The sequence below is a fragment of the Delphinus delphis genome, chromosome 6 (genome assembly GCF_949987515.2).
Source record: "Delphinus delphis chromosome 6, mDelDel1.2, whole genome shotgun sequence".
In the NCBI taxonomy this organism is placed as follows: Eukaryota; Metazoa; Chordata; class Mammalia; order Artiodactyla; family Delphinidae; genus Delphinus; species Delphinus delphis.
This window is the reverse complement of record NC_082688.1, coordinates 10,585,059-10,604,553: the sequence shown is the minus strand read 5'-3', so window position 1 is coordinate 10,604,553 and position 19,495 is coordinate 10,585,059. Positions and strand designations below refer to the sequence as shown.

The following is a 19,495-nucleotide window of genomic DNA, read 5'->3' as shown; positions in this document are numbered from 1 at the left end:
CAACTAGGAATAGACCCATAGGACATGGTACAGAATGTTGGAATTTTGGAATGAACCTATGGGTAACTCTAGCTGAGATGTACATTTCTCTTTTATAGCTTGAAGGATCCACAAAAAGTCTCCTTGGGATCCCAAAACACTTGACAGATGAATGCAAAGCCAGAGCAAACTAGTGATGTTAGGCTGTCTTATTCTGAAGCTGTTCTTTAAATTGCCTGTTCATCCCACATCACTCATGGATCTCTGCCTGGTGGGCATCTATCAGTATGGCAACAGAGGGCAAAGATTAATTTAACTTTCAAGTCTCTTCTAAAATGCTCATTTATCCAGGTCTTTGCTCAGTAGGGGAAAATATATACATATGTGTATGTATGTATGTATGTATGTGTGTGTGTGTGTATGTGTGTGTGTGTGTGTGTGTGTGTGTGTGTATATATATATATATATATATATATATATATATATATATATATATAAGTCTGAGTCAGCAAGAATCCCAAGTATGCAGTCTTTTAAAAATGGTAGGGACTTCCCTGGTGGCGCAGTAGTTGAGAATCCGCCTGCCAATTCCGGGGAAATGGGTTCAAGCCCTGGTCCGGGAAGATCCCACATGCCGAAAAGCAACTAAGCCTGTGTGCCACAACTACCGAGTCTGCACTCTAGAGCCCATGAGCCACAACTACTGAAGCCCGCGAGCCATAACTACTGAAGCCCGTGCACCTAGAGTCCATGCTCTGCAACAAGAGAAGCCACTGCAATGAGAAGCCCGTGCACTGCAACGAAGAGTAGCCCCTACCCGCTGCAGCTAGAGAAAGCCCACACGCAGCAACAAAGACCCAACGCAGCCAAAAAAAATAATTTTTAAAAAGTATCATAGGATTTATAAATAAATTAAATTAAATGGTAATGGCACGTCTTTAATTACACAAATTTCTTCCTCAGCATGCTCTAAGACCTTGCTACTGACCAAAGAGAAAGTGCATAATCTGAGTATTTATTTTAAATAAGCAGAGGGTTAACTACTTTAGTTTCCTAAGAGGTTAAATAAATGGGTTGGCAGATGGTCATTTTGGTTACCTGCTGCTGGTTGGGCGAAGGGGCCCAAAACACCCTAACAGTCAACCAGATGGTAAGAACAGTCTTGGCCAGCAGTACGTGAGCTCCACTCCTTTGAGGGAACTATTTACTTGAAGCAGTAACTTACACCTGCTAACATCTGGAATGATTTATCTTTGTGTCATTAGGCAACAGAGGATAGTTTAATTGAATAAAGTGGTTACAACAGTCGTTAGGTACAAAAAGACTGAGAATTTCAACATTATGCTACATAGCCTAGAACAGCATACACTTAATAGTGTTTACCATTTGCCAAGCATTATTCCAAATGCATATATTACTTCCTTTAATCTCCACAATAGCCTTGTGAAGTAGAAGCACTTTTTTATTGTCCCCATTTAACAGATGAGAATACTAAGGCACAGAGAGGTTAAATAACTTAGCCAAGATTACAGAGCTAGTAAATATTGAAGCCAAGTTGAACTCAAGCAATCTTGAGCCAGAGTCCATGCTCTTAATTCAGAAGAGTTTTGGCTTACATAAAAAGCTAAAGGGCTCACTTGAAATGCAGACAAAAAATTTATATAAAACTATGTTCACGGGCTTCCCTGGTTGGCGCAGGGTTGAGGGTCCGCCTGCCGATGCAGGGGACACGGGTTCGTGCCCCGATCCGGGAAGATCCCACATGCCGCGGAGCGGCTGGGCCCATGAGCCATGGCCGCTAAGCCTGCGCGTCTGGAGCCTGTGCTCCGCAACAGGAGAGGCCACAGCAGTGAGAGGCCCGCGTATCGCAAAAAAAAAAAAAAAAAACTATGTTCACTGTGGCACTATTTATAATGTAGAAAAAACTGCAAACAACCTAAATGCCCAACAACAGGTAAATGGTTAAATAAACCATGGTAAACTTATTCACTTACAATGAAATATTATCTTGCCATTAAAAATATTTATGAAAACTGTTTCATGACTTGGGACAGTGTTCCCAATGTAATGTTGAGTGGGGGAGCAATAAACAGCATACAAATTGTATATATGATTTCTAACCATGTAAAAAATAAGCTCAGACACAAACTGGAAGGACATATTCTCAAATAAGAAACAATGGTTATTTCCAGGTGGTGGGATTAGGGGTGTTTACAGTTTTCTTTTAGTGTTTTCCACAATGAACACGCATTATCCTACCATCAGTTTAAACAAAGGCAATTTTTTTCTTTTAATCAAGCTGCATGAAAATCCTCAAGCAGTTGGTATAAACAGCTAAAAAGCTTCTAACCTGTCTAAACTTCAAGTAGTTAACTTTCCTTGGCATAATACCCTTTGAACACGAAACAACATAGTCAGCACATACCAAAAAGAATGCTCATCTTCAAATTTGGAAACTGAATTAAAATACGAGTATTTTCAATTTCGGTCAGTGTTTATTCTCTAATTATTTGTAGGATTATTTTACAAGAAGAGAAATGGATTAAACTATTTAGAGGCCAAGAACCCAGGAATGGTTTTGCTGAAATAGAATAAGGGACAAAAGTCTGACTAGGGAGGAAGAACAGCTGTTGCTAATCCAACTATTTACCCTTTGACCCTCTATCTGGCCAATAACTGAACAGTATCAATTGTTTTCCTGTATTATGTGCTGTTTACAAGCCCTGAGAGGCATGAAAGGAATTAATAATTTAGTCTAGATAGCCGACAGCCTTTATTGGGGAGCCCCTTGTCTGTGGGACAGAAATCAGAGCAAGTAACTGTCCTGAAGTCATAGGTCCCTTTACTGTTCTTGTTTTATAGCCTAATTGGTCCCCAAACATAAATCAATTATTTCTCCTGTTTTAAGAAACAATGACTTCTATTCTCTAACTTCCCTTACATCAAGTCAGTCCTTGTTCTCTTGAGTTTTACAACTACACGGTAAGCACGATGGCTGAGGAAAATACTTGCGGAGCAGGGCAGACTGGGGTTATTTGGAAACAGAAGCACAGAAAGGTTATGCTGTTTTGAACTTCTCTTGACCTTTGACTGCCCTTGTCCCTTATGCTAATAGGCAGGGTACAGAGATGCTTCTTGTAGAAATGAACTTAGCCTGAACCTGTGCTGTAACATTGGACTCCAGGAAGCCCAGGAACCATAGGAAGGCAGCCAGAGTGTGAGTAGCTGCCCATATTCTAAGCATGCTACCCATATGGTCTATCACAAAAAATGTAGGGGAAAAAAAAAGGCTATACAAATTTTACAAAGTCAGTCTTTCCTCATCCAGTTCCAACATGTTGTCCCAAATTTGCTGTCTACAACCACTGCCAAGCAAAATGGGAAATCAGCAACAATGGTATTTCCTGGTCCAAAATAAGCAAGTATGAGTAGGCCTTCCTTATCAGGAATTTGGGGGGTAAGGGAGACATTGGAGCCTCTAAATTCCAAAGATGCATCACAAAGAAAACCCTATTATTCTCCATCTAATGTGCAGAAGTTGTGAAATATTAACACAGATGTTATTCCTTCCCAATCAGAAGCCATGGAATTTGTAGTATCAACAACCATAACCAACTTTACACAACACATGTGTACAGCCCATTTCAATCTTGAGGTGTGCTATGACTTGGTAGGACTGAGCATGCTCAATTGAACCCCAAGATTGACTCAGACCAGATGATAAACTTTTGTTTCTTCCCATTCATTATTATAATGTCAGATCTTTATGTATTTCTTCAAAGAGAAAGACCAAAACTACTAACTTCACAAAAATAACATGGGGACTATTGAAAATATTGGCCACATAAGCTAAGTAGGACTTTTAAAAGAAAAATGATTTTTTTAGGTAATTCCCATTCTATACTGATATATAAAATTATGATTCAATATCTGTTCATTCTCATGGAATGGAGAGGTATATAAAGCACAATATCTAGCTAGAGAGTCTATGCAGAAATGTTAAATGAGTTAGAATTACTTGGCCCAGAAAGAACAATAATCCAATAATAATCTTCATAAGAATATCAAGTGCCTTTCCTAGAAGATGGGCATGAGTATTTTCAATTGCTACTAAGTGCAGAAAAAAAGAATAAATTTGGATACTATGTGCTAAATTAGAGGTTTAAAAAAGTGTATTTTGAAATAATTCCAGACAAGGAAATATTTTCCAATAGACTATTAATAAATTAGGGCAGGACACAGATTTATTTATTTGTGTATCCCTAGAGCCTAGAACTGGGCCTGTTGCAGAGAACATTCAATGTTAAACTGAGTTCTCAATTATCTGGCTTGTTTTATGTGTAGTTCTACCTGAAAGACCACAGGGCATGTCAATATCCTTCCTAGTGTTCAAAAATGCTTCTAAGAGAGGACCATGACTCGAGAATTTACCTTTTCCTCCTCCTAAATGACGGCTATTCATTAAGAGAAAGACAGTGAAAATAGTGTGTTCACTCACAGGTAATGGGATGTCAGGTAGGAAGGTGGGGTAAACTGAGCCTATATTACCTACAAAGCTGATTCTGAACTTTATGACTTGTAGAAAGACAAATCTATTTCCCTGGTGTTTGATAAGCATTATGAGACTTATTTTATCTTGTAATTAATAAGTTAGTTGAACAAACATGAATGTTTATACTATTAAAGTGTGTGAGGATAACATGAGAATGGCCACAGCTGATATTAGTCAGGATGGTGAGAAGGTGAACTTTACCGCTTACCTCAACAGCAGAATGGTGACCAATAACCAGCCCCATGACCCTAACAAGTACAAGAACTAGAAAAAATAACTCTAAATCATCTCATGGAGTCTCAATCTAAAGTATCATTCGACCTTTTGGTATTATAGCAAAATAAGGTATGTATACACTGAATATTCTCCATATCCTGGAATGGTGTATGCCACATTATGAGAGCACTATAAACACAGATGATTATCTATGATCAAGACTTATATAGTCCTGAAAAGCATCATTTAATTAGACTTTGAAATGGTCATTCTCATAACTTAAACTTAAGAATGTAGTTGAAGATGCTTTAGAAATTAAACTGTGGTATGAAGGTTATCAACTATAAGTATCTAAACCTTTACATAATCCTTCTTTGAAATACATTATATCAAAATGATGTCAACATTTTAAAAAGTGGTTGTGGGTATATGGTTGTATGTATGCATAAATGAAAGCACAATTTTTGTTGGTGGTGGTTTCATGGATGATGGAGAACAAGAAACTAGTATTAAACAGAAATTTTCAGCAAAGAATTTTCTATTAAACGGCTAGACTCTGGCCACCAAATAACATTAGGAGAAGAAAAAGAAAACATAACTAGAAAAGAGAGAATGCCCTCCCCATAATCATAAATTAAAGTGAAATAAAATCTGTAAATAGGGCTTCCCTGGTGGCGCAGTGGTTGAGAGTCCACCTGCCGATGCGGGGGACACGGGTTCGTGCCCCGGTCCGGGAGGATCCCACGTGCCGCGGAACGGCTGTACCCGTGAGCCATGGCCGCTGGGCCTGCGCGTCCGGAGCCTGTGCTCCGCAACGGGAGAGGCCGCGACAGTGAGAGGCCCGCGTACCGCAAAAAAAAAAAAAAAATCTGTCAATAGGTCTATAAATGTCATCTTAAGTTATACATTTCAAAGTACACACACATACACTTTTCTTACACATGAACACTGGGGAACATTCAGAACTTACTAGTGCTTGGGTCAAGCTCTGCCAGTTCGTCCTGACAAAAACCTAAAGAGAAAAGAACAGGAAAAAAAGATTACAATTCATGAATTACTCCAAGGTGCTTCCAAATATGAAAAATCAAGTATCATATAGCGGGAAAAAAAATCCAGACTCAGATGTCAAATCTGGATTTGAATCCTAGCTCTATAACGTTTAGCTACTGTACATCCTTCTTTGAGCCTCCATTTCATCATCTTTATATAAAAAAATGGAGATAGTAACAGCACCTATCATGGATAGTAATGAGGATTAAGTGAGACACTAATATTAAATGCTTATTTAGCACAGTCCCTGGCACAGAGGAGCTCAATAAACAACAGCACAAGTAATTATGAGTAAGCAATGCCAAAGTTAGCTGTAAAAAGTTCGTAATAAAATTACAATGTACTTAATACTCGTCATGTTCTACTATGTTATCAATGAATTATTTTCCAAAAGGAAGTAAAATATACAAAATATGAACTTATAAAATATCCAACAGGATAATTTTACTTAAAATTTTCACAGTTGCTTAAGAATTTTACCTATACACACAAATGGGAGCAATTCTTCCATTAATAAATATGCTATTCAAGTCGGAATAAATACCTCTCAAAGCACATTTCAGGCCCAAAAAATCTGAGCTACATCTTTCTGATTGGTGTGTAACTATCACACTGAAGAGAAAAATCAAGCACAGTGAGTGGCAAACACCCAGTAGGTGTTCTATATACACAGGTGATGAAAGTTCTATTTTCCTGGAATGACTGCTTACTCTCTCCAGTTTGCCTTCTACTCATTCTCAGAAAAGCTTTTTCTTGCCTCCCTTATCCTTGTCTCATACACAAGGTCAAAGCCCCCTGTTATAATTATCTATAATGTTTTGTGCACTCATCAGCAAGGAATTATTGGCTCAATGTCTCATGCCACTATTAGACTGTTCCACTAACAGTGTTCCACCACCCCAGGGGAAGGGACCTGGCCTGTCTTGTTCACAGCTGTAACCCCATTATGTCTCACAAGCCTAGTACAAAGCAGATGTTCAATAAATATCAACTGTAGTATCTCAATGGTAAATTCAAAAACAATGGAGCAAAACTAGGACTAGAGGAATATAAGAACATTTTCTGTCATCAGAGCCAGGCAATCAGAAGCCAAAAGAGCAACTGAGCGTCATGTGGAGAAGAAGGATTCAAACAGCAAGTAGACTGTTTAAACACCACTTTTAAAGTCCTTGCACTCCTGGGCATTCACCAAACAAGCCACAGTCCTTCTTGGTAAAGAACTATTCATCATCCTTCAAGACCCAGCTCAAATATAACAACTATGAAACGTGGAAAACAGAAGAGGCCTCTCCTGCATTCACAACTTAAATAACTGCCTCCTCCACTAGACAGTGAGCTCTTCAAGGGTAGGGACAGTGCCATATTCATCTGCAGAGCTGCTTCTACGCCCGAAACAGTTGCCGATACATTACGTAAGGTGCTCAAATGCAGGATGAACTAAACAGAAAACACAACCCTCCTCTAGATCACAGTCTAGGGGAAGGAAGTCACAGGATCAGAAAATCTAAGTCTAGCCTGGAAAGTGTGTGGAATGTCCGAATGAGGAAATCTGATCTGGAAAACCAGAGTTTGGAAGCTGCTAAAGTGGATGAGATGCCTAAAAAGGCTCACCTCAGAGCAACTTTAAACCGTCTCTACCTAAACACATGGGGATCAGAAAAGCTGTGGAGAGATGCCAGGCAATGAGGAAATCACTCATTACACATGGGTCCAATACTGAACATCCTGCCAGAAATGAAACTGAGAATAAGCACTCACTTAACATAAATTGACTCAAAAATAGGACAAAAAACATGGGAAGGCAGAATAGTATAATGGGCAAGTTATAGTTCAAGCCACTTTTAGTTTAGTCATATGACTTTAGGCAAGTCACTCCCTATTCTGGACCTCAGATTCTGGACATTAAATGAAAAAGCTGTACTAGAAGTCTCAAGAAAAGACAAAGCCTAACACATTTTCTAAAAACAACATTCGGAACTCAAAGTAACTAGATCAAACACAAATAAAGACAGGGTGACTAAAAAAAAAGAAATACTATGAAAAATAGTTAAAGTGGACATCTATTGCTTTTATCTGCCTAGCAACCACTCCCCCCTTCTGGTTAATGGCATTCTGATTTTACTTTGGAGACTTATCCCTTTTACACTTTCAGTTGATATGACCCAAGTAGGATTGACCCTAACCCTGCTATAAACTGGGATTAACAACAGCACTTACCTTATAGGTCTGTTAAAAGGATTAAATGAGATAGTGCATGTAAAGACTTTACACAGTACTTGACAAAGTCAAAGCTCAACATATGTGAGCTATTACTAACCAACTAACCCCAAGGGTCCATCCAATCTAGTGCTGTATCTGTGGTACCAAAGAGGAGATTATAGGAGGGTTAACTATTGACTCATTCATGACACCATCCTCAAAGACCTGGAATGGAACCCCCTAACATCACTAATGTAGTTTAATTACTTGCTGTGATTCTTGAACTTTTTTAATATTTTGAGCCTATAAATTGCTTGATGCAATAATTCCAGATGTAGTACGCTACCCCCCGAGAAAAGAAGAACTCTTTATATTTGCCTTAAAACGAATTCCTCCAGTGGTCACAAAGATCCCTGATTATGGAATTCAGTAACTATGTCTATAGTCCCTCCATCCAGTCCTGAGACCACTGGCTAATAATGTTGTCTCTGGCTTTACAGATCATCACTAATGCAGGAGGCTTGAGGAGATATGGAGAACAATGTTAATCCTACCTCCTGACAAGTCAATGGAATGGCTAGATCTGGCTACCGTTCTCAAACAGTCTCACCCAGATTCTCAGCAACCAGATCCAGCTAGCAAAATGATTCCTAGCTAGAAGAATCCAAACCACTGCTAGAAATAACCCCAATGTGTGTTCAATTCAATTCAACACAGAGGCAAAGGATATCAGAATTGTTCAGTAAAAAGCAGACTCCTAAGGCACATAAATACACAAATATAACCCCAAAACCTTCTGCCTCACAAAATACAACACATTAAACAGATTAGGAAATGTTCTGAGAAATCCAGAGTCCTTGGCTGGTGACTTAAATTGCTTTAAAAAGGGAGAGACAAGAGACACAGATTGGTTCCTAAAATGATAGATATACCACTAAATCAGCATGCTCATAAGCAATCTGAAATTTAGTGCAAAGCTTATATATATTCTGTTACCACGGCTTAACTTAAAAGGCAGATGCATAGCGAAAAGGACATGGGTCTGAGTTAAGAGTTGGATTCAAATCCCATATCTGCCACTATTTTTGTTTAATTAACTACCCTATAGCTACTTCCTGAAATGGGGATAAAAATAACCATCTTGTTCAACTGTTGTGGGATTTGGTGAATATATATAAATAACCTACTTTATGGCAAGAGTCAATAAATGGCTCTCAGTCTAGGAATTTTCTTTAATACAAAGGAAGATCCAGTTGACAAGCTTTTCTCCAATAGGAAAGAATTTGGCAAAAACAAAAAGATCAGTGACTCCTTAATCTGTGATTGGCTACAGTAAAAGATTTTGAAAATATTGATTTTTTTCTTTATTTACTATTTTTGGCTATAAAGTTATATATTTACCACAATAGGATCTTAAATAAACTTTGAGTATCCAATTTTTTTCCAAATATGAACAAATAAAAGCTTATGGGTAATGCCACTTAACAAATTCAAGTCTAAAACACTAGCTAATTGTAATCTATAATGTGTTTTTTACAAAAGCAAGTTAAATGTTACTCTAGGAATGTTTTAATTTCATTCAATTTGACTGTAGGAAGGCAGCATGGTGCAACAGAGACTTGGATCCTGGTCAGGATTCTGCCAATCTACTTTGAAGCCCACAAGGCAAAATTAAGGTGAGGCCCTTAAAAGGCAAAATTCTATAATTTTAATCAAACATCTCATCTTTCCCCAAAACAGAAATCACATATTAACATTAGTTTAAATGTTTTAATTAAATATGATATATAACATTATTTTACCTAGTCAACTGCAATTCAAGTTTCATGTACTTTAAAATGTGAGATATGAAGTGAAGCAGAGCTTCCAGAAGGAAGTCAGGGATCTAGAAGGATTTTGAAACTATTCTGCCTTATTAGGTTCCCTACTCTGTGATCCCAATTCCCTCTGCTTCCCTCACCAAATCACCATCAGGGCTACTGACCGTGAATTCAGGTTTTAGAGAATTTTGTTTTCCATACTCCCTAAGAAAAAAGCTAAAAATCTTTACCCAGGATTTGTACTGATACAAAATAGTCATTCACTGGTACTTTCTGGACCAACAGCTCTGGTCATCTGTGTCAGTTTCCCATCTGCTTTGTGCCCCTGATCATGATTAGGTTCCCAATGAAACTCTGTGTCCTTCTTTCAGTCAGACCTGGTCTCAGCCCTAACTATCTCCAGCCTCAAGGCTGAGGCACATCCCAGGATCCCAGGAAAGGATGCTCAGTAAATGTGGAGGAACTACTTCTTTCTCCAAAAAGCAATGGTACTAAACCACATGATACCACAATGAAGTTCTTGCCAAAATATCAAGTTCTAAGAGAAAATAACTGTTTCAGTATTCTCTGCCTTTGAAGTCTAGACCAACAATGTCCAATTGAAATTCCTACAATGATGGAAATGTTCTCTCTCTTCATTATCCAAAATGATAGCCACTAGCCACATGTGGCTATTAAGCACTTAGGATGTGACTAGTGTGACTGAGCAACTGAATTTTTAACTTAATTTAATTTTGATTAATTAAAGTAGCCACATAAGGCCAGTGGCTATTATAATGGAAAACATAAGACTAGAAAAAAAGTCCTCCCTCTTCTAAATGTATTATGCCACCTTTTGGACTCTGTTGCAGCTTTAAAGTAAATGAAATATGGAAATGCTTATGCTAGTGTTATTTACTAACCAATTCATAAGTTTATCGGTTGTTATCAGAAAGTAATTCCATCAGCCTAGCAAATATAGTCACTTACTTCCTCAAATGTTATTAAGTACCTGCCCACACTGTAGCAGCTCCTAGGCCTGGAAGATACAGGTATCAGTAAGAATGACCCTACTGTCAGAGAATGAATAGTCCAGAGGGGTACAGAATAAAAATTAACTACAGAGTACAACAATATGAATGTACTTAATGCCACTGAACTGTACACTTAAAATGGTTAAAATGGTAAATTTTATGTTATATGTATTTTACTACAATAAGAAAAGATTAAAGCCAAATGAAATAAAGATAGCGAAGGAACTTCCCTGGTGGTCCAGTGGTTAGGACTCCACACTTCCACTGCAGGGGGCACAGGTTCAATACCTGGTTAGGGAACTAAGATCCCACATGCCGTGTGGTGCGGCCAAAAAAAAAAAAGATAGTGAAACAGATAATAACATTAAAAAAATTAATGGTAGGGAGTGAATGATGGACAGATTGGGACAGATGGACAAGGTGAAACTGGGAAGCACTGCAGAGTAGTAAGAGCATATATTTTGCTATCAGAATAGGTTGAGTCCTGGCACCATCACTTACTACTGTGTTAACTTAGGAAGTGACTTCACCTATCTGAGCCAATTTCCTCATCTGTAGACTGTTGTGAGGATTCAATGAAATGATACACTTAGGGCAGTGGAAAGCGCTTAAGAGCCGCTATCAATATTAGTGAGAACACAGCAGCAACCATGGGGCCAGGGGCATGTGCAAGGGATAAGCATTCACCAGACAAACAGGGCTATTTGAGAAACATATGCAGAGGAAGCCACATGTAAAAGGCATGAACAGAGAAAGTGAACAGTGTTACCTGGTAATGTGATTTGACTGGAGTCCCAGCCAGGGCCATATCATAAAGGGTTTTAACTGCCATACACGGGGAGTTTTTGGCTTTTATTCTATAGGCAACAGTCACTGAGTAAAGGAAATACATGGATACACCTAGGAAGTGTGTCAATACCAGCCCAACTCTGACTAACTTCAATATAGTGGTTCTAAAATTTCAACCAGGTAACTATAAGCATAAGGGTTAAAGGGATGGGAGGAAAGCGCTCTGAGAGGGTAGACAAGATACACATGGCAAACCATCCACAGCTCCTGAAATTCTAGGAACTCTTCCCATTTTTCAGGGCCCCTCCCAACTCCATCTCCTATACTGCTTTTGGTACAAAGAATGGCTTAGGTAGCGGCTGAAAAGAAATGTAGCTTTTTTTTTTTTTTTTTTTGGTAACAAACATTAGTTAGCCAAACCATGGCCTGCCTTACAGTCCAGTCTGCAGCCTACAATTTAGCCCCAGACCCAAGCAAATACAGAAACACTTTTCTTTAGATTGGCTGAGCATTAAATTCACATCTGCCTCTTTCCTTTCTATCCAGTGAGTGGGATGCCACTTGTGCCATTAGCTTTTGTTTCTCACAGGCAACCTGATAAACTATACTTCAGGAATAACAGAAAATGCTTTTGAATACAGAGACAGCACAAGTCCGCACAGCAAAAGCTGGCTGGCAGAACAAGTCATATTTCCCTTTCTCCACCTACAAATGTCAAGGCCACATTTTAAAAACTGCAACAAAAACAAAGCCCTTTCCCTAATGTCATTTTTTTAACATGAAGTCTTAGGGGCAGAAAAAAAGAGTGGGGGGAGGAGAAGCCAAGGATTCTCAATTATATAACCTATTGTGCCCACATATTTGCTCAGCTTAAATGCTGCTTACAAGAAGTGTCTACATTTCTATGGAAACATTAATAAGTTCCATCTGATCAACCTACATCACCTTTCATACAGTTTTTCAGCCTTCTAGCTTTGTAACGGCAGCCTTGAAACCATACTGAAGGCAGAAAAACCAGCTCAAGATTATGACATTTCAATTTTAAGATATTTTAAAAAATAAAAGCAGTACAAAGCTTCAAGGCTGTGGCTAGAGAATCAGAAGGTGAAAACAGTTTAGGAAGGCAATTCGGTTTGATGAGTCAGAGGTCATTAGTGTTTCTATGGAAATATAGTACAGGCATTTCTCAGAAAACTGCATGTACTGATGAGCCTCTGACATTTTTCATTTACAATTCCTGGATCTCTGTAGTAACAAAAGAGATTGTTGATAATTCTCCATTCAGCTTGGAGGTTAAAGAAATTTCAAAATGCACACATACAATAAAATGTATAAAATAATCTCTCAGCTGCCATTTATTGAATCTTTACTATAGGCCTGGCATTGGCGTGATGCTTTACACGAATTCTTCCTTTCTCCATCTTATAGGTTTAAACAGATTATTGTATTCTGTTACATGGAAAGAGCCACAAAAGTCAAAACAAGAGAACTTCTCTTCAGAGCAGTTGGGCTAATAAAACCCCACCTTTGCAAGGTACATGCTTTTCAACAGCTAGATGGGAACTTGACGTTATTTCAAAAAACAAACCCTGACATTCCCACAAAAGCAGGGCTTCAGAGTCCAAGAAAAAAACACCACACCTTAGATGAGTCCATTATTAATGTCCTCTTGAATAATCCAAGATAATCAGAAGCAGCTAGAGTAACTTCACTAACCAGATCAAACCGAAGTATAAAATTTTACATGAATGAATGAATGCAATATTGTAATTAAACAAGAACTAGGTTGTTTTGGAAAAATATATGTTACTCCCAGCAGGAGTAGGGAGAGTGAAGGAGATTTTTTTTTGCTCATTGTCATTTCAAAGACTAACTGAAGAAGAGTCCTACAGACAAAGGAGTTTGTTTGACCGTGGTCACAGAGCTTTCGAGGTCATTTCAGAACCATCTGTTGAGGATGATTTTTTTTCCTCCATTCAACTTTTCTGATTGAAAATATATTGTTTTTATAAACAGAAACATGCACATTTTAAAAATCCTAAGAACAATGAAAAATATTTTTAAAAAGTATATATATGTATAACTGAATCACTTTGCTGTATAGCAGTAATTAACACAACATTGTAAAGCAACTTTGCTTCAATAAAAAAGAAAAAGCCTAAGAACAAAATGATTCACCTTAACTCTCTAAAACTGACCAGTTCAACTGAAGGAAAAAAAAAAAACCTCCCAAACATTCTCTAAGTGACTTTTAAAGTACTTCTTATTAGAAACATAATTCTGGGCACTAATCTTTCTGACACACTCGTTAACCATTAATGCTAAAGCTCAGTACCATCTCTCATGTCTCAGCTTTAGAAATCCATTGTGTGGCAACAAAAAGATACAACATCTTTAAACTTGTACCCCAGAATCTTTCAAATATGAAGCAAAGCTAGTTGCTAGTTAACCAATCTATGAAATAACCCCAAAAGAAATTTTTTTTAACTATTCGAACTGGAGTCAAGATAGAAGAGCAAAAACCAACATATGTTTAGAGCACCACATAAATGCAAAAGACACTCCACAAACAGGATTAGGGGTGAAAAACTCCTGCTGCTTATTTTTTTTTTTTTTTTTTTTTTGCGGTACGTGGGCCTCTCACTGCTGTGGCCTCTCCCGTTGCGGAGCACAGGCTCCGGACGCGCAAGCTCAGCGGCCACGGCTCATGGGCCCAGCCGCTCAGCGGCATGTGGGATCCTCCCGGACCGGGGCACGAACCCGTGTCCCCCGCATCGGCAGGCGGACTCTCAACCACTGCGCCACCAGGGAAGCCCCTTCTGCTTCTTATATGCTACACTTTCCTACGTTCTAAAATTAAACTCAATAAATATTTACCTAGCATTTTCAATATAGGGCACTATGCTAAGTTAAAAAGGATACAAAGATGAATAAAGCTGGCTACCCCTAGATTCTTACAATCCCTCTCCCCACTGGTAACCACTAGTTTGTTCTCTATATCTGTGAGTCTGCTTCTTTGTTATATTCACTAGTTTGTTCTATTTTTTTTAGATTCCACATATAAGTGATATCATACAACACTTTGTATTTGTCTTTCTCTGTCTGACTTATTTCAATTAGCATAATAACCTCCAAGCCCATCCATGTTGCTGCAAACAGCAAAATTTCATTCTTTCTAATGGTTGAGTAGTATTCCATTGTATGTATATTACCACATCATCTTTATCCATTCATCTGTTGACAGACACTTAGGTAGCTTCCATATCTTGGCAATTGTAAATAATGTTGCCATTAACATTGGGGTGTATGTATATTTTCGAATTAGTGTTTCTGGTTTTTTTGGATATATAGCTAGGAGTCGAACTGCTGGGTCATATGGTAGTTCTATTTTTAGTTTTTTGAGAAACCTCCATACTGTTTTCCATAGTGGCTACACCAGTTTACACTCCCACCAATAGTGTACAAGGGTACCCTTTTCTCCACATCCTCACCAACATTTGTTATTTGTGTTCTTTTTGATGACAGCCATCCTGACAAGTGTGAGATGATGCTTCATTGTAGTTTTGATTTGCATTTCCCCGATGATTAGCGATGTTGAGCATCTTCTCATGCGCCTGTTGGCTGGCTCCCGATTTTCAGCATGTTTAGCAAGGCATGGAAGGCCTTAAATCATAGAAATAGGGAACTCCCTGGCAGTCCAGTGGTTAAGACTCCAAGCTTTCACTGCCGAGGGCCCAGGTCTGATCCCTGGTCGGGGAACTGAGATCCCACGGGCCACGTGGCACCGCCAAAAAAAAAAAAAAAAAAAAAAAAAAAAATCATAGAAATAAGCAAGTCCAACATTTGAAAAGCTACTTTTTCGAACCTTCTTTTCCTTGACTCATCATGAAGTTTGGAAAGGGTAAAACATCAATTCCTATTTCCAAACTCTTAACTCTTTATACAGAGATAAAAACGTCTATACCAACTCTGATGTTAAAGCAATTTCCTAATGTTGAGACATCAATAAAGTGATACACCAGGGAGGCAAGACACCTGAACACTAGCCTTACTCTGGTACTAATAAGCCATTTGTGTGATGCTAAGGGATCTACTCCCTCTGTGCTCCATTTTCTCTTCAGTAAAAGGAGAAAGTCTGGCCAATTTTCTTAGTATTTTTTCAGCTCTAAAGTCTATGAATTTTTCAAAAGTTGGCAGTTGTGTATACTAGGGGATACAGAGGATATAACGTTAACACTTGAGGAACCCTTAAGAGGTTGCCAAGATTCTTAGATTTTTTTTTTTTTTTTAACTAGAAGAAACCTTATAAACCATCCCTAATCTCTTCCATCGCACTCTAGCCCCCATTTTACAGAAGGGAGAAACTGTGTAAAGGGAGTAATATCTGTAATATCTCTCTGATTTAAACAATTTGGCTTTGGCATTTTCCTAAAGGCTTTGGCATTTTCCCAATCTAAAAATGGCAACAATAATAGTATGTACATGTCACAGGGCTCCGGAGAGGATTAAATGAAATGAAAGAAAATTTAAAGCACTCAAGAGAGCACCTGGTACATAGTACATGTTTAGTAAAAGTTAGCCTTTTTTTTTTTTTTTTTTAGATGGACCAGTTATTCAATTAGGTTCTTTGTAAGAAGTTTAGAACACTATTTTGTGAGGATAAATTCCATTTGTAAGGGCAAACACAGAGTGGAGGTAGCCCTGGAGCTGAGGAGCAGCTTTGATTCTTCATAGAATTTGTGAGTCCACAGCTTTCTGATCAACCTTGCGCTGCTCTGTAATCTCGTATTTCTCTCTCTGTGGGTCGAAGATCTCACCTTCCGGGTGCTTGGGCTTACACAGCTTCTTCTTCTTGAAGTAAGCCATCAGTGAGATGTTCCAGGATTTTTCACACCACTGATATCAATTTTGGTAGAGGTGGCAATGACAAATTTCTGGTGTGTTCTGCGGAGAACTCGATTGAGGGACAGAGGCCCAGTCACAAGTAGCAAGCCACTGCTCAGATGCTTCAGAAAGATGACCCTCTTGCCTCCGTGGCGCCCAGTGAGGCAGATCAGAATGGACCCAGGAGTGATGCCAGCACGCAGTTTTCTCACATGTTTACTGAAGGGTTTTTTGCCATGACTTAACAGCTTTCCAGGCACATTTTCAGTAGGATAATACCTAGGCGTTTTGTGAAGTTAACCACTCGGGTACCACCATTCTTGTCACCACCAACTGGTTTTGTGACAGTAGCAAGGACCATCACCTTCTTTTTCTTTTCAGCCTTGGATTTAGCTGCTGAATACTTCATCTTGTACAAGGCCTTTCTGGAATACATAACCAATCAGGAATACTGGCCAATTCCTCTGACCAAGACAGGGTTTCAGCTGCACTGGGGCTTCCCCTTCTTAACCTTTTTAACCCTGTCACCAGCATCAGCCTTTTTTTTTTTTTCTTTTAATTTTTATCGGAGTATGGTTGCTTTACAATGTTGTGTTAGCCTCCACTGCACAACAAAATGAAACAGCCATACACACACAGATATCCCCTCCCTTTTGGACTTCCCTCCCATTTAGGTTACCACAGTACATTAGGTAGAGTTCCCTGAGCTATACAGTATGTTCCCATCAGTTGTCTAATTTATACATAGTATCAATAATGTATACGTGTCAATCCCAGTCTCCCAGTTCCTCTCACCCCACCCCTTTCCCCCTTGGTATCCATACATTTGTTCTCTACACATCAGCCTTCTTGGCTTCACATTTTTTTCTCTTTAGTATCTGGCTTCTCAGCTTTTTCACTGCCATCTTGTAAGATGGGAAAATAGAGTTAGCCATTATTATCATAGTTGGGAAAGTCATTCTGATCTTCACCCTCCAAGCCACAAATATAAGTATACTTGTGAAATAGACTTCTTGATTAAAAAATATAAACCACTTTGCAGCAGCTCTAGGGAAACTGTTCCACTCTGTGCACACATAGAGAATAGGATCTTTTATTAAGTCATCACTCAGTGCTATTATTGAGATGTTGGCTTCTTGATGAAGCTATAGCATTCATGTGAAAACTGACCTCTGGGTCAACCATTCAGATCTCAGATCACCAGACCAATGAAATAAATGTCTGGGGCATGTTTGAGAGCTACAGATACTAGTCTACCCTGCCCAACTAAAATCATACTCTACTTGTATAATACATGCATCCTTTTAACTTTTGATACCTGTTATAAGGTCTGTCAGCTTAGGGGTAAAGTTCATCTTCTAACAGTATCATGCATTAGCATTAGCACAAACATAATGTAACATTCTTACTTCCAAACATGTATCTCAAAACTAAGTGAAATACCAAAAATGTCACGCTTCCAGAGTGGGGAACCGTTACTTGGTATACAGCACTTCTGATCTGACTTTAGCAATCCAGTTTCTGCATATGCTTCACATTCCTGAATAAGTCAAAGTGACCATATTTTTAGAATATTAGCTAATGATGTCAAGATGAGAAGAGAGTACTCATAAGGTCAACAAGGCAGACTGAAATACAAGCTGACCTGGAAACTGAAGTTGTGTAGACATACTGGTTGCTTACAGTCACGACCATGTTACAGTCTTCGTGTTTTCAGTTCACGATATTCTTTTTTTTTTTTTTTGCTGTACGCGGGCCTCTCACCGCTGCGGCCCCTCCCACTGCGGAGCACAGGCTCCGGATGCACAGGCTCAGCGGCCATGGCTCACGCGCCCAGCCGCTCTGCGTCATGTGGGATCTTCCCGGACTGAGGCACGAACCCATGTCCCCTGCATTGGCAGGCGGACTCTCAATCACTGCGCCACCAGGGAAGCCCACGATATTCATTTTTTAACTTGTTCCACATAGTATTAAGTAGCCTAATGTTATTTTGCTTTATTTCCTAAAAGCCATTAAGTATTACAATTCCTTCCCATTCCACACAGAGATCTACTTCTGTGTCACATGCCCAGGGCCAGCACTGCCTCCCTGTTTGCAAGGACATGTCCTAAATCCCACAACAGCATCCTTCTCCAACACCACTAATTGGTTTTGGACTTCATTCTTTTCCTTGGAAACACAAAAAGGTATCTTTTAAAAAAAAAATGGTCAGGGACTTCCCTGGTGGTGCGGGGGTTAAGAATCCACCTGCCAATGCAGGGGACATGGGTTCGAGCCCTGGTCCAGGAAGATCCCACATGCCGTGAAGCAACTAAGCCCCTGCGCCACAACTACTGAGCCGAGCCTGCGCTCTAGCGCCCGTGAGCTACAACTACTGAGTCCGCGCGCCTAGAGCCCGCGCTCCGCAACAAGAGAAGCCACCGCAATGAGAAGCACGCGCACCACAACAAAGAGTAGACCCCGCTCGATGCAACTAGAGAAAGTCCACATGCAGCAATGAAGACCCAATGCAACCAAAAATAAATAAGTAAATAAAAATAAAATTTTTAAATGGCCAGTTTAAAAAAAAAGTTAAGAATTTAAACAAGCAATTTTCAAGGGGCACAACTGTCCCCATGACTAAAAATGGAGGTGGCATTAACTCTGAAGTTTGGTTTTAATTTTTGCATCTGCCATTAAAGCAATGTCTTCTAAACACTAGACTCCTTAAGGTACAAATGGCCCTTAGGATCCTCCTCTAGATAGAGCATATGAGCTAGATAATAAAATTTCAAACCCTTGTTCTAAAGTCTCCATTACTTCATACCAGGGCATGCTGACAAATTTTACCCTGGGATAAGCTCTGGGTTGAAACCCTGGGTTCAAAGTGTCAAAGAACAGTGAATCATATATTTTAGCTTATGCCAAGTACTAGAAAAATTTTATTAACGTATCAATTATACCAAGTTTGACCTGCCATACACTACACCAGTCTGGCCTCTGGGATTAGAAAC

The 19,495-nt window shown here is 39.1% G+C and overlaps 1 protein-coding gene and 1 pseudogene across 2 annotated transcripts in view; both read right to left on the bottom strand.

Annotated features, from left to right (window-relative positions):
- Positions 1 to 19,495, bottom strand: part of NR6A1 (nuclear receptor subfamily 6 group A member 1) — a 201,312-nt gene that overhangs the window by 166,852 nt on the left and 14,965 nt on the right. For both annotated transcript variants that reach the window (XM_060014169.1, XM_060014170.1), the window contains exon 2: positions 5,718 to 5,759. In XM_060014169.1, the coding sequence (XP_059870152.1) occupies positions 5,718 to 5,759 (42 nt within the window). The remainder of the gene's footprint in view (positions 1 to 5,717; positions 5,760 to 19,495) is intronic.
- Positions 16,257 to 16,961, bottom strand: LOC132426514 (large ribosomal subunit protein eL6 pseudogene; annotated as a pseudogene).